Source organism: Lytechinus variegatus, chromosome 11 (genome assembly GCF_018143015.1).
Source record: "Lytechinus variegatus isolate NC3 chromosome 11, Lvar_3.0, whole genome shotgun sequence".
In the NCBI taxonomy this organism is placed as follows: domain Eukaryota; kingdom Metazoa; phylum Echinodermata; class Echinoidea; order Temnopleuroida; family Toxopneustidae; genus Lytechinus; species Lytechinus variegatus.
In genome coordinates this window covers 11,376,564-11,392,404 of record NC_054750.1, presented here as the reverse complement: position 1 = coordinate 11,392,404, position 15,841 = coordinate 11,376,564, and the positions used below count along the sequence as shown (strand labels likewise).

General features: G+C 34.1%; 1 protein-coding gene across 1 annotated transcript in view; it reads right to left on the bottom strand.

The window, feature by feature from the left end:
- Positions 1–4,000: 4,000 nt before the first annotated feature.
- Positions 4,001–15,841, bottom strand: part of LOC121424205 (tyrosine-protein phosphatase Lar-like) — an 86,414-nt gene continuing 74,573 nt past the window's right edge. The window contains exons 33-46 of the mRNA XM_041619813.1: positions 14,971–15,047; positions 14,271–14,307; positions 13,673–13,770; positions 13,215–13,331; positions 12,162–12,316; positions 11,538–11,673; positions 10,966–11,115; positions 10,386–10,485; positions 9,639–9,715; positions 9,066–9,200; positions 8,011–8,139; positions 7,592–7,749; positions 6,782–6,917; positions 4,001–6,271 (exon numbers count right to left, since the gene is read on the bottom strand). Of these exons, the coding sequence (XP_041475747.1) occupies positions 6,197–6,271; positions 6,782–6,917; positions 7,592–7,749; positions 8,011–8,139; positions 9,066–9,200; positions 9,639–9,715; positions 10,386–10,485; positions 10,966–11,115; positions 11,538–11,673; positions 12,162–12,316; positions 13,215–13,331; positions 13,673–13,770; positions 14,271–14,307; positions 14,971–15,047 (1,580 nt within the window). The 3' untranslated portion in view covers positions 4,001–6,196. The remainder of the gene's footprint in view (positions 6,272–6,781; positions 6,918–7,591; positions 7,750–8,010; positions 8,140–9,065; positions 9,201–9,638; positions 9,716–10,385; positions 10,486–10,965; positions 11,116–11,537; positions 11,674–12,161; positions 12,317–13,214; positions 13,332–13,672; positions 13,771–14,270; positions 14,308–14,970; positions 15,048–15,841) is intronic.

Below are 15,841 nucleotides of genomic sequence, written 5' to 3'. Positions count from 1 at the left end.
ATCACATTTCATCGTATATCAAATAAAGCCAATGGTTATTGGTGTGATTATGTTAAAAGTGTGATTATGTAACTAGAATATAGAGCTAAAATTTGTATTTGCATTCACGACTCCGCTCCTCCATATTTTGTTGAGGTAAATGAAAAATTAATGGCAACAAAATATATATTTCTACAGTAGAAACGGGAACAAAAATGTGACTCCACTCATCCCTACGTCTTGTGTTGAGAGTAAAACACAGTTAATGGTCCATCATGTCACAGAATACAGAGAGGTTAATGTTTCCAAATTATGTGCGCTTGGTGAACGAACATGACTATCTTTCTTGATTTATATTAATGGTTGCGTTATTTTCAGGCATAATTATCAGTTTGAATATTCTACCAATTGCCTGGGTGTTTGTAAACTTTTGACCTCAACGGCAAAAAGAAACTACCGTACCACCACGGTATGGTGAACATGCTTAATGGTGAAGCCCACCGTATAGTTTGAAGGCTTATTGAGGGGAAAAATACAAATAATAACTAACATATATTATCAGGTGCGGATACCAGTTGAGGCAAGTGCCCAACTTTGTGACCCAGTGTTTACGGAAATAGCACCCCCGTTGTGTCCTTATTTCTGGATGTTGATTAAATAGATTCGAAAAATTTCTGGGGTGAGGCCCCCTTTATAGAAGAGCAATCTGATTTTTTTTCTTATGATAAATAAATATCAGAATAATTCAACCACTTTGGGTGCTTAATTTATCCAGTAATTTCTAATGCATGTGAATTCCTCCTATATAAAGATAAGGAAGTGTTATTGTGGGATCATTTCATCCTCTTTTAGAACAATAATAAAAGGTGATCGGGAGATTGTGTCTTCGAGTGTCTTTATTTTAACAAAATCTTTGATTAAGCATGTCTTTGACTGAAATATTTTCTATTGCTATTGTGTGTTATATATGCATAGAGGCCAAGGTATGTTATCCCTTTTTTACTGCTACTCCTTGTATTTCTTATTCTTCTTCAAATACTAAAATTAGAAGGATTTATAGTTTCACTACTACTACTACTACTACTACTACTACTACTACTACTACTACTACTACTACTACTACTACTACAACAACTACTACTACTACTTCTACTACTACTACTACTACTACTACTACTACTACTTCTTGTATGTTATCCCTTTTTTATTGCTACTCCTTGTATTTCTTAATCTTCTTCAAAATACTAAAATTAGGATCTATATTTTCACTACTACTACTACTACTACTACTTCTACTACTATTACTACAACAACAACTACTACTTCTACTTCTTCTTCTACTACTACTACTACTACTACTACTACTACTACTACTACTTGTATGTTATCCCTTTTTTACTGCTACTCCTTGTATTTCTTATTCTTCTTCAAAATACTAAAATTAGGATTTATATTTTCACTACTACTACTACTACTACTACTACTACTACTACTACTACTACTACTACTACTACTACTGCTACCACCACTACTACTAATACTACTACTACTTATACTACTACAACTACTACTACCACTACTACTACTACTACTTCTTCTGTACTACTTCTACATTTTCTATAACTACTATTTCTATTTCTGCCCCATCCTCCTCAGTCTTCTTATTTTTGCGTGTATCCAGGGGAGGCTGGGAGGGGAGGGGGGGGGGGGCTTTGGGGGCCATGCTCCCCACCTGGGTAAGTGAAGGGGCACTAGAAATGGGGAGAAAGAGAGAACATCAGAAGGGAATGCGGAAGGGTAATAAAGAGAAAAGAGAAATAAATAAAAAAAAAAGATAGAGAAATGAAGAGGAACGGATCGTAGGGAGAGGTAGAGAGAAAGAATTAAATAGAATGGGGGGAGAGAGAAAAAAAGACAAGAAGAATGAGGAAAGGGGGAAGGAAATTTAAACGAAAAAACCCAGATAGACTAGAAACGAAATATAAAGATAGAGAGAGAAGGAAGAAGGAGATACAGAGAGGGAGGAAAGGAAAAAAAATCTGATTTTTTTAAATCTTAACCTTTAAGGGTGAGCAGAATGGAAGTTTAACACGGGGGCGCAAAAATAATTAACTGACCTTGAACTTAAAGGTCAAGTCCACCTCAGAAAAATGTTGACTTGAATCAATAGAGAAAAATCAGACAAGCACAATGCTGAAAATTTCATCTAAATCGGTCGGAAAATAAGAAAGTTATATGACATTTCAAAGTTTCGCTTATTTTCAACAAAATAGTCATATGAACGAGCCAGTTACATCCAAATGAGAGATTCGATGATGTCACTCACTCACTATTTCTTTTTTTTTTAATTGTTTGAATTTTACAGTATTTCAATTTTTACAAATTTGACGATTAGGACCTCCTCGCCTGAATGTTAAAATAATGTAATTCCACGTGTTCAGGGAGGAATGAAACTTCATTTCACATGGCAATGACGAGAAAATAAAAATATTTCATATATTAATATACAAAAGAAATAGTGAGTGAGTGATGTCATCAACTCTCTCATTTGGATGTAACTGGCTCATATAACCATTTTGTTGAAAATAAGCGAAACTTTAAAATGCCATAACTTTCTTATTTTACATCCGATTTTGATGAAATTTTCAGTGTTATCCTTGTTGAATTTTTCTCTTTTATTCAAATCAAGTTTTTGTTGGGGTGGACTTGTCCTTAATGGCACCATATTGATCCACTTATGATCAATTTGGCGCCAAATTGACCTGAAAGGAAGGGGCATCAATTTCTTGTCGAAGTAAGGGGATGACATCAAATCATTAAAAAAGAGGAAAGTAAGGGCAGCAATATTTCCCACAAACTTTACAATTTTATTGGTTTATCGTGATTATAGGAGACTTTAAATCACATTCATTCCACAACAATCTGATAAATATTTCATGTATAAAATTGGCTAAAAATTTTGAATGTTGCACCATCTCTCAAATAGACATAATCTATGATATTATTTAAAATATTTCCTTTCTGCAATATTTTCAAGTCACTAAGTTTGCATCACTGTACCATTTCAACGTTTTTTCTTAAGTTTATAATGTGGCTTGTGATGGCCTGTAATATTTTATAAAGCACCCTTAATCCCGATAAGGATCCAATTTTTTTTCTTATCATTCTCATCTCACCTTTAACCAATGTGCAAATGAGTTTTCATTGAACAAACTCTGGACTGTTTAATGCTCATTAGCTCTTTGTATTTCTTCTCTTCTTTTCATTTTTTTTCTACGCGGTTTACGTTATTGATCTCAGTGCGATGTCATTTCAGCATCAGTACGGATTTCTAGTCATCTAAAATGCAAAATAAACAAGATCGTAGATGATGTCAACAGTCTGTAGCACCCACTATTGTTTATATTCACGTAATAGGCCTGTATGCACTTGGTCTATGAACATGATGAATGCTCAGATCATCAGACTAAATCACAGGCTACTAATTTTTTTATTTTTTTTATTATTTTTTTTTTTTGGGGGGGGGTTACCCGCCGGGGCAAGAGCATACCAATCTTTTCTTTAATATTGAACGTTTGATTTTCGCTTTAAAATATCAGTAACCTGTGGATTACTAGTAAATGGTAATGCCTTAAAAAAATCATGAAGTTTGCGAAGTTCTGCTAGGTTTAGATATTATCAATTGAAGTTTTGGTAGACTTTGCCTTTAATTTTTATTTATTTTTTTCATATCAATGTGATGTGACTACCATGGGAATAATATGAATTTCTATATGTTTTATACCACTATCACGTTGAAGATCAGTTCGCATTCTTTAGGAGGTCTGTGTCGTTTGAGATTTACAAAAAAAGTCTGAAACGTTGTAAACTTTGAAGATATTATTAAGAAAATAATTAGAGATCATTTTGATACTGAATGAGTGATTAGGGTGAATAAAAATCGCGCAAAAAATGAAACCAATCTTATCCAGTAGGGGAAAAAAGTATCACATCTCATTGATGATGACAAGACACATTTACATTGATATTTTTTGTTTTATTGATTTCATCATCATAAAAATACAATGACAAAGACGACTGTACATTTGAATTGCACTTCATATCAAACAGTGTTCTGCGTATTCTTATCAGATTTAAATATTAAACGTTAACTAGCCGCGCATGCGCAACCTAGAAGAGTAGAGGCACTTGAAAGTATGATGTTTGCAATAAGGCACATACTATTTGATTGTCTTTCTTTCAAAACATCATTTGACTTTGGTCTATGTGGAGTTATCCATATAGCACCACTCAAATTATTTTAAATAACATACTAAATATAAATAACAAGCGTTTATAAATTGCTTCTCTATTTTATGTTATCTTGGTTACGTAACAATTATATTAAGTATTAAGATTACAAACAGGTTCTTTCCACATGTCTCCAATGATTTTGAAAGATTACATCTTGGAATACATATAGGACATTCCTAGACCGACTTCATTTATATACATTTCTCAAAATCATTAAATTAAACAAATATTAAATGACTTTTATCTAGGCATGTTTTTTTCTACAATACTCAACAGATCTCAACAGATATTTTACAAAATATTATAGATCGTTTTCTGTTCCATTGCACATGATGTATTATTTACACTGCTTCATTGCATCTTATCTAAAATATTTGGTCGATATTGTGCATCCAACATATCAATAAACAAAATTCTAATTATTACGTCACACTGCATTGATACATAACGTTTACATAATTTACACATTATTCTCATACCAGGAGAATATCAGCTACATTTATTTTCCTCTTTCTACAAACAAAATCATATTTGTATATCGATAATATATTGTATTGCTCTATTTCGGTTCTTCTTCTTCCTCTCCCTCCTCCTCCTCCGTTTTTCTTATATTTCTTCTTTTTTTCTTCTTAGAACTTCTTCCTCTTCTTCTTCCAAAATACTGAACGATTTATAATCATTGATGCCTTTATTCATTTTCACTGTAAATATTGATCACGTTAATTGTATACTTGATTATGTAACTGTATTAATGACATAATACAGTCATTAATAAATAAGGCGTAGAGCTATGTGTTGTGAATGGAATATCAACATTCACTTTGACGTTGTTGCTGTCATAAAAAAGCGTACAGAATCATGTATCGGTACAAAATATACAGTCGGCCACTTTGATAATGTTTTAAGTTGTATTTTGAAGAAAATGAGTTTGCATTCAAGCACAGGTTTCATCTTGGCCAACGTATTTTGATATCTCACAGTGCGCTGGTAAACAAAATAATACATCGCTGTTATAAAGATGTTGAAGTTATAGCAATATCGACAATATGTACCGTATGCCCGTTACAATACACTTACGTGTTTTGAATTGAGTTTACTATCAACGTTAATTCTGATGTCGTCGTAACAAATTTCGTGTAGAAAACCAAAATAATGTTACCTAACACTGAAGATTAAGTTGAACACATCCGTGTGGAGTATACAGTAATGTAAACAAGTGCTTTGAAAAAGAAGAACTGGCTTTCAACCAAACGTTTCGTCTCCGTCACAGGTGTTTTTCTTACTATTTTACTTCGGCACAAAGCCACTTTGTCCCCATTCTATTAAGCTGGTTTCACTCCAAAACTCTGGAAATTACAGACGGCCAATAAAAGAATAAGCTACGTTCATTTTAAAAATCAGCTACGATCCTCGATGTCTGTTGAAAATTGATGATTGCGATGCCTCCAAACTTGATCACACCAGAGACTGTCTCCTTGGATGCATACACACCCTGGGTAGCATATAATGTTCTATCGACTAATAACCGGTCCCATGATTATCGTCGTTTATCATCGATATAAAGTTCTATCCACTGAATGGTCCTAAGTTTAATGCAGCTTATTTTCTTCCTCGCATTCAATTACGTTGCTCTAACTAAAACCATCACAAATTCAGAAGAGGATGCATCAGCCTTGATGCTTGTATACCTTTGGAAAGGTTTAAAACAAACTCCTCGAAGATTCGAATATGATATCTTCAGTGGCACTTCTCATCGGTTCTACTTGTCCACTTATGTGTCATTATAGTCCTGGCGATCCGATCTTCATCACTTCTTTTCAGAAAAAATAGGGCTCTCTGTCAATTCTCTTGATTTATACCAAGTCTTTTGTGTCTTTGCAACATCTCCGATAATACAGAGTTTTTATTGGAATTCCTGGTGGATCTACCTGAAGTTTTCATAGATTTCGCATGATGCAAGATACTCCCGGACAACGTCGTGAATGTACAAATATTGCTCCTGGAAATAGAAGAATAAAAGAATCATTGCAAGCTTTATTTGGAACTGCCACGCCTCCACTACGCATGTAGAAAACAGTCACATACACCATTTGGTGAAAATCGAAACTTTCTTGCCAATATTCTCGTAGAAAATAACATGTAGCATGTATTCACAAAGTTTTCCGTTTCCTATTTAACAGATAAAATCTTTTTATTGTTTTGTAGCATGACTACTTCAAATTTACAAAAAGTTTGTATATGAATTAATAAATTAATTCTTCATTTTATAAACATGTCTTTATATTTTTTATTGCTACTCGGGACAAGTTAACATTATGAGTATTGTCTGCATTCACTTAAATATTTTCATCTAAATCATTTATAAATGGCGACAAGAGAGTGGATTCCTCAACGTGCAAACAACAAATATAGTTTCCAGGTTTGGATGCTATCTTTAGAAAGAAATTATTTTTTTTTGTACGGGGGGGGGGTACTAAAGAAAGAGGAAGATTGGTGAAATGATAATTACCTCTGTTGGAACCATCCTTCCACTGCACTTCCTAAGCTTCTTGACAGCATGGAAGACATCAATGTTACCTTCTGTTTTCAGCTTACTGATCGTTGACATGATAGCACAGAAAAGACCACTCCGTGTTGCACCATCCCTGTAAAACAACAGGAATTACTGATTTATTTGTATTAATATTTATTCTACGTAGCTGCTAAAAGACTAAGCTTCGGAGCAACTGGCAGAAAAATAGCAACAAAAAGAGTACAAACAAGTAACAGTGATACCATAAACAGATGAACATTAATCCCACCGCTGCCACCAAAATAGGCCTACTCGTGGAGCAACACTGCATATCACGGTTCTTTTTCATAAAGCTTGTCAGCACTTACTAGACTGTTAGCTCCTACAGTAACCATTGTAACAGTCAGAGAGCAGTTCTTCTCAGCCAATCCGGGCCAATGATTGAAATTAAATAGTAGGAGCTGCACATTTTCATGAAACACATCCATGATTGCTAAGAGAGCGTGAACATTTGGAAGTATGCAACCAGAGGACCAACTGCTTAATGCCCTTTCTGAGGGACTTGGAAAATGATAATTCCTTCAAAATGGCACTGGGGCATCAAGTTTTATGCAATCCAGGTCGATAACTGAATAGGCCTATACGATATAGTCGATCTACGAACTGAGCTATTGGGACTCATTTATGCTATGGTCATCCTTATGGAAACCGACCAAAGCGATTACATTGTTTCCAATGACATATCATCAATCGGTTTGGAGTTGATTCTGCCTGCAAGACTGTGACATAAAGATGGTGAATACTTACATGCAGTGTACAGTAATAGGTCCATTGCCCACATCCCTCTGACCAGCCTCGACTAGCTCCAGGAGACATAGAAGAGATGATAGACTCTTAGGATACTTCTGCCTCTCTTTCCAGCCTACGAAGCTGTATTGACGGATCACTCTCGAACTCTCAGTGGCCTAAAACAATTTTTAAAAATAATGATTAGATGTTGTGTATATAATCATTGCCACATCCACAGAAGAAATTATTCAACTTTACACAATGATTGTCTTTGTGTCTCTCTCACCATGCACATTCAACTATGAACATTCCTACATGTGGGAATTGTTTCATAAAATGACAAGTCTTATGATCCATCGGACACAGTCACTTTTAACCAACCATAGTAATAGTCTAATAACTGGATATGAAAGAAACAACGATATTGTGAAACTTACTACCGTGTTCGTATTGGACAGGAGGAATGTCCTAATGATGACGTCACCTTCCCTCTCCTCTGCTGAAACATCAATGACGAATGGACCAATCAGAGACTCGTCCCCAGCAGGCCAGTACTGAGCACACGTCTAAAGGAATAACATACGACCAAGAGAATAACAGTTAGCTTTATGAAAGTTCTTTTCATTTAGTTGATGTTCATATTACCTGCCATATTCTTTCCACTTCGAGATTTGGGACGTCCCCTCGGAACATTCCTATTCTACATCCTGATGATCGAATTCATATCACTGATAAGTTGCAAAAATCGATTATCACAGTAAACGCCACAGTCACAGCAAGGACAGAAACTAAGCACAGACCAAATATATTGTTATTTCTTTTTCGATAGTTAATTTGAGATTAATGATATTTATTTTCCACTATGATCACTTTACAACTCGCGTAATTATCATAAACGTGGCATAACAAAATAATGTCAATGCAAATGAATCCATAACATATATTCATGTATTACTAATAGTACGATTAAAATAAGAATCAAGTTAGTCATATCTTCATTACAGAAATTGTATCACAAGGCAAATATCACAACAAATAGGATCCGAAAATAATACCAATGTTTATCACCATATTTGCCACATCCTTGTCACAATGAAGAAACCTATAACACTGTTTAAAGTTATGAGCAATGTTAAGTTTTGTAATGTTCATTGAAACGACAATTGATGAGCAGAATAACGTTTATTAATCTTATAATATGATAAAAAACTATCATAATTATGAATGATTTTATAAATACGGTAACCCCTTGAATACGAGAAACTGATGCCTTGTCATAAAGATTAACAATGTGGCAACCTTTCCATTATGGCCATTACCATGGAAACCATGACTGGCAGCTATTAAGCACTAGCTGTTACAATGGAAGTTACCACAATGACAAAATCACTATAATTGCAAATCTTTTACGAAACGGGGCCATTACATTTCCTGTATGAAACTCAGTTATCAAAGTAATAATATGGTGAATGATGTTTAATTAGCTATTTACCTGATCGTTCTTGTTGATATCATTAAGCATGACAATGACATTAGAGTTGTAATCATAAATCATCCTCCAGAAATCTTCGATGGTATGAGGGAGGGGCATCTGAGTTGCCATGTACATATCACGTCTGCTGAACCCCTATGAAATTAATATAAATATAGGAAATCCAACAATTTAAGACTTCACTTTATGAGGTACAGCAATATATTTCTTTAATTTGACAAATACAATATGTTTATCTCTTGTTATTAAGCTAGGGTGGAAATCGTTCCTTAAATTGAACATGGATAATCATATCGAAAACAACTGATCTAAAAAAAACAACGTCAACACATTTTGCATGAAAGTAAGGTAAATTATTTTAAAATGTGTAGGTAATAGACTATTTTTTTATAGAATTTGATTTGAAATGAGTGAAAAGATGTGTGGTCTGAAATTTGGTTTAAAAATTAAATCTAACCATGATAGAAATTAGAGAATGGAATTATGTGCTTGCTTTGAATATTTTCCAAATTGACTTTGTCTCAGTTTGTAATAGTTCGATCTTAAAGTATCAAACGTAAAAAAATATCTTACATCTAAAAACGTTGCGTTGACGTAGTTTGTTTGTCCTTCTCCACAGCCTGTCATTAAGTATGGTCGATACTTGTCAACTAGACAAAGAAAAAATACATGACATTAACGATTTTTACTCAATTGTTTAAACGTAAGCTCATATAATGGCATGATTATAAATGGCACTAACGTTATTTTGTGACACTTGTGGAGTCTATTTATTTATAACTAATTTCTTAAAGATAATATTTGTGACAGGTAAAATTACTATAATAAAATTTGTAAGGCGAAAGGAATTCTTAAGACTTTCTACCGGTAACCCAGCAAAGTGATCAGTTAGCTAGCTAGTTAAATCTGATCAGCAAAATTCGTTTAAAAAAAGAACAATTAAAGATGAATAAACACTCTATTCTGATCAGATTTGAATTTAAATTGATTTTCCGCGTCAAAGAATTCAATATATAATTCAACGTAATAAAATAGAGTATACCTGTTTAAAATTCTTAAATAAATATAGCATACTTAAATATCAAACTAAGATATAAAGAATAATTTCAGTTGTTCATCGACGTAGGGAATGAATACGGACTAAACGAAAAAAAAAATTATTAATCTAACAGAAAATCTGATGTCCGTCCTCAACAATCTGACAGAGAGCAATTCTTGTACAAGAGGCAAGATTTTGAGAAGGGCAAACGAGATGGGTGTCTACATTAATAAAATGACTGAGGCAAGGAATAAACATTAAATGTTAAGCTTTTTACTTACGAGGTATGATATCTGGATATCTATTCTTGTGATGATTCTCAGCACTCTTGCCAGCTTGCATACTCATATCACTGTAGAATATTGACATTGCATCTAGAGCCTGGACAGTTAACATGTAATTTAGAAGTGAAAGAGAACGATAAAGTTACCAAGTATGCATGCTCACAACATTCACGTGAAAGTTCTTTGTCTGTTTAAGACTACTAGAGCAATGCAGAGAAGAAATTTCATCCTTGTTACTGTCTTCTATAACAAATTTCAGGGTGAAATACTGGGTGTGTGTTTTTCCTCTCAAGACTGACAATCGGCTGTAACTGTGTTTTTAGAGATGTGGATATATCCCTTGATATTTTCAAGGGGTATCAAGCGAATAAACATACATAAATGAGAACTTGGGATACATCGTAGATACTATTCAATTGAATGTTTAATGTTCTCTATCACTATGTTTAACCAGGGAAACTTTGGGGCATGTGGAAAGGGTCTCATGTCGTGCATAAAGTCGAGCGTAACTTACCGCTCAGCTTTATAAGACAGCATCAAGAATGGCAACATTGTTCAATTTTGTTTTTCTACTCACACGAAGGTGTTCCTCGAGGAAGGTTCTCTTTGTATGTAGGTTGGTTTGTTCGAGTTTGGTGAAGTAAGGTACAATACTCTTGGTAGGTACAGATGTGTAGCCACAAAGCAGACACTCAAGGAGTGCCTCGTAGATGAACACGTATTGCTCCTAGAAAAGAGTAAATCGAAAGAGGGCATAAAGTCGACTGGAAAGAAAGTAAATGGGATATTGAATTAAATTCGAAAGTCATATGTTTCGTGTCGAAATTTAAAGTCTACTTTAGGTGAGTTTGTTGACTAGCACTAAAATGTTCGAGCACAAAACATCGGCGGCGGACAATTATAGCTTAACCCTCCCCTCATTAATCATTGATGAGTATTTCTCCTTCCTAACATGTCTAACATCATCTAAGAGCGGACTTCCGCAAGGGTCAATCTTGGGCCAATTATGTTTCTCTCTTATATGTAAACGACATTAACAAAACATAATTTAATTCCATGGGTGACCTTTTTACTTGAAATCGAAGTGAATTGAAATTGCATCCATGGCCATTGTTATTTTGAAAATTAATGTTTTAAGATGTGACTTACTGGTGTTTGGACCATTTTGACCCTCTTGGTCCTCATTCTATAGATGAAATCAAGCACATTGACTTGTTGTTCTCTGGCTGCCATATCCATCATAGAATCAATCGTGATGTACGTACCAGTACGGCCAACACCAGCACTGAAAACAAGAAAAGTAAGAAATAAGGGTACAAATGATTGGATGGTATCAAAGGTGTTTTTTTTTTCGAGCACGGTTTGAGTTCTTGTAACCATGAATTAGTTTTAAATCATATTTAAGACGATGATGATCGTTTTTGTTCTTTTAAACTTCTTTTATTTCCATAGGGATAATTAGAGAAGGCACACAACGTTCTTGTCTTTTGTTATAGGAAGAGTGATAACGAAACTCCTCTACATTGTTCCAATTATCATTCACCGCAACTTAGTTGATTGCGGAACTCTTTAAACCAATACCTATTAAAGTTATTATGGGTTACAAATTTTAAGAAAATACCTCCTATCAAGTATGAAAGGATATCGATTCTTTTCAATATTTGAACATTTCGACGAATGTTAATATTCTTCATATGCGCTTAAAACACTTTTCAAAACAACTTCCAATCGTCATGATCATAGTGAACATTAACAGCTTAACAGCATAAATACCTGCAATGGACAATGGTTGGTCCGCTAGGCTTGGCTTCAAACTCCTTGACCTGGGTGATGAACTCCAGGAGGGGCGTGGCACTGAGGGGAAGTCCCATGTCAGGCCAAGAAGTGTAGTGAAAGTGTTGTACACGTCTCTCCTCTGGATCCCATGCCTGTCGTAAAAAAATAATACATTAATCCTTTACACCCAACCAGATCTTGAGGGGTAACACTTTTGCAAAATTAATAGTGCTGTAAGCGTTTGGCTCAATAACATTTGCAATTTCGGTTACAAGATACATACTCCTGTGATATTTGCTCGGGTCTTAATATCTCAGAGGGTATACATGGTATAGGGTTAGAGTTACGATTGTAATTTTGGTTTTGGTTCAGAATAATGTAAAGATAAGTATTAGGAGATTTTCCATCGGAGCAATTGTCGCTAGAGCAATGTCATTGAACCGCAATGCCAGATCCGTGACAAAAGAGTGCACCAGATCCAATAGAAATATATATTCAAATTCGATGCTTCTAATAATGAAAAATGCATTAACAGACCTGACATTTTTTCAGGTTTAAGAAATGTAGGCATTTATTGCAACCCTCTAACAGAATAAACGTCCACCTTCCAAAATTATATAATGTAACCCAAAAAAAATGTTTTTTTTTATATATATACAAATTCGAGATAACAAATAAAATGTGAATAAGTTCATATCAAAAGTAGATAATTCATTGAAAAATAAACATTTTGGCTCGATTACAAATCAATGTAAAAAAAGATTATCGGTACAATGTCAATACACCTTCTAATTAGTACATATTTTACATTTTCTGTCCACTGCCAAAAGCAGTCACAGAAGTCACAGAAGTTATGTGGGTTTTCAATGTTTTCAAAGCCATTATATTTTTCTCATATTATCTTTGCTACAATTCTTCATATGGATATTTCTTATACTACTCTGTCCGACATCCGCCATCTTTAGCATGTTTAGTTTGACCGTTTGTCAGCTTAGATTTCATGATTTTATTTCTTAATCAAGGGATGATGTTATATAAACTCGTAATTACCTTTCTAATCGTCAGAGTTCTTTCAGTGTAGTTGTGATAATTCCTCTCAGCTACTACTGCTATCGTGAAATCACCATAAGTCTCAATGTCTTCAGGCCAATATGGGTCGCACTTTCTCTATGTTAAGGAAAATAAAATAAAAAATAAAGGTGAAAAGTTGTTTACTTACAAAATTGCGCCATTACTGAAGACACTTACGAGCACGGTCAAAAGACTGCTTACAGAAACATTTCATTCGACGTTAAAGTGTGGGGGTTTGTATTAGAGTATTAGTATGTTTATGTATATTTTTCCTCTAAATGTCTAATGATACCATGGCCTACCTACTAACCAAGCAGACTCATATCTTACAAATGTTGTAAATTAGGCACAGTACTTGCTTGTCCTGCTGGAACTTTTGGCCAATATAAGGATACAGATATTCAACAGTATGCATAATTCTCTCACAGTACTCTTACCTTTTTATTTTCTACTAGTTTTGTGAGCATGACAATAACTGGAACTCTCTCTTGCCAGACCATTCTCCAGAAATCAAACACAGACGTCGACAGAGGACCTAAGGAAAAATTAGATGAATGTTATTGTTTATAAAGAATAAATCACATTTAAGAGTCCAGGCAGTGGCGACAACCTATGCTTGCCTTGCTTGCTTTTCACCTCCAACAAAACTCAAATCATGACAATCGTATCAAATACGAATATTATCAGAAATAACCAATTTCAGCATATAATACATGATGTCATTATCTGATTACGACACATGAATGTGAGAGATAGGAAAAATGTCATACGCAGCTAAATTGTTTTAAATGAATAATGAATTTTTAATTGACGCTAACGGGTTGATGGCGTTCAATCGTAAATGTCTGATTTGTTTTTTCCTTCCAATAATATGAATCATTATAATGTATTAAATAGTTGATACTTTTGTTAAAAGCAATGTGAATGCACAACTTCCATTTCTCATATTTATAGACTGGTTGGCCATAATTGTCAGCATAATTGCACATTTATTAGAAAGTCTAGTAAATCGAACAAAATTGCAAAAATTCTCACCTTGTGTCGCAATATAGGCCTTTGGTCTCAGATAACCCTGGAAAAAAAAAGAATCTTAAATTTGTCTTATTCGAGTTAGAAAACATCATTTCTAAATCTTGAATGATTCTAAAATTGATATCTCGCTTAAACATCATAAGTTTTAAACACTAAACGTCGACTATACCCCAAACATTTTAATATGAATCAATATAGAAAAGTCGAACAAGCATAACCCTGAAAATGTCATCAAAATCAGGTGTAAAAGAGAAAGATATGACATTTTAAAATTTAGCTTATTTTCCACAAAACAGTTAGATTCTTGTTTAAGCCACACCCACTTTTGCACAACTGCATCAGACAAATCTTGGAAGCTGTTGTGCATTGTATTAGGAAAATTATCAATCAACTTGTAAATTTTGAATATACACATTAACATCTAGTGCAATTTTGATGTATTCTCACTTTTTTTTCATTTTCATAGAATCTAAGTTTAATTTGTCCACGATAAAAATTTGATACTATTGTTATGGTATTCTTTCAAGTAGAGTGCATGTTCTGTAACATTCGTTCTCAGTGGCGATTTACAAACTACTGATATAAAACATTTTAAAATATTTTTATTGGCAAAGCGTGTTTATTCAGGTTTATTACAGAATTCATCAAGGTTCTTCTTTAACATAACTTTTATCTCAGATGTGGCCCAGGGGCAGAAACTTACACTGACGAATGAAGCATTGATATAATCTTCGTGTGGAGCATCTAGATCTGTATCCAGTATAACTCGGGAATGGTCATCTGAGTAAAAAGAATATACGGATAACAGTTATTAATGCATTAATTTTTGATGAAAACTTATTGAGGAAGAGACGGATCACTAATAGGGGATGATGTATAAATCACAGAGACTATTTTTTTAATGGTTTTTAAACTTTTCCTTGGCAAATGAAATAAAATCGATAGAAATCTGAAGACTCAGATTCAGAAAGTATAGTTTAAAAAAAGGAAAATATCAACACTCTTCCTTTATGCCTACACCAAACAAGAATGGATTTTAAATTCTGTTGACTTTAAACGTTTGATACAACAATCGGCTCCCTTCAATGAAATTATTGTCAGAAAACAGACACAATGTTTGGAGTCAATGTTAACGCCCTCTATGTTCGTCAGTAAATATGTGATATAAAATAATACTACCCAATTCGAAAGATGTTTACATCTAGAAGTGATTAGATTCCAATCGATCACTTTATTTCATGAATAGATCCAAGGTTGAAAACTTGGCTATAACTGAACTGTAGAAACTACACTGGCGTAATTCCAACCGAGTGGGCAAACATGAATCATCATTGATCTACATGAAGCTAGGTAGGAATCATTAGTCATGGAACAAAATGGACAGTACTAACCACGAGCCTTATATCTGCAGACAGAAAGAGGTCCAATTGTTTCCCTAGCTAATCAGTATAATCACTCAAATTGGCAACCATATCACCCAAACAAACACGAACGGAAGCCGTTCCAAACATGTTGTGGTTATGCACGTCAATTTCAATTAATAGGACTTCAAATTCAACGAATGTAATCTTTAG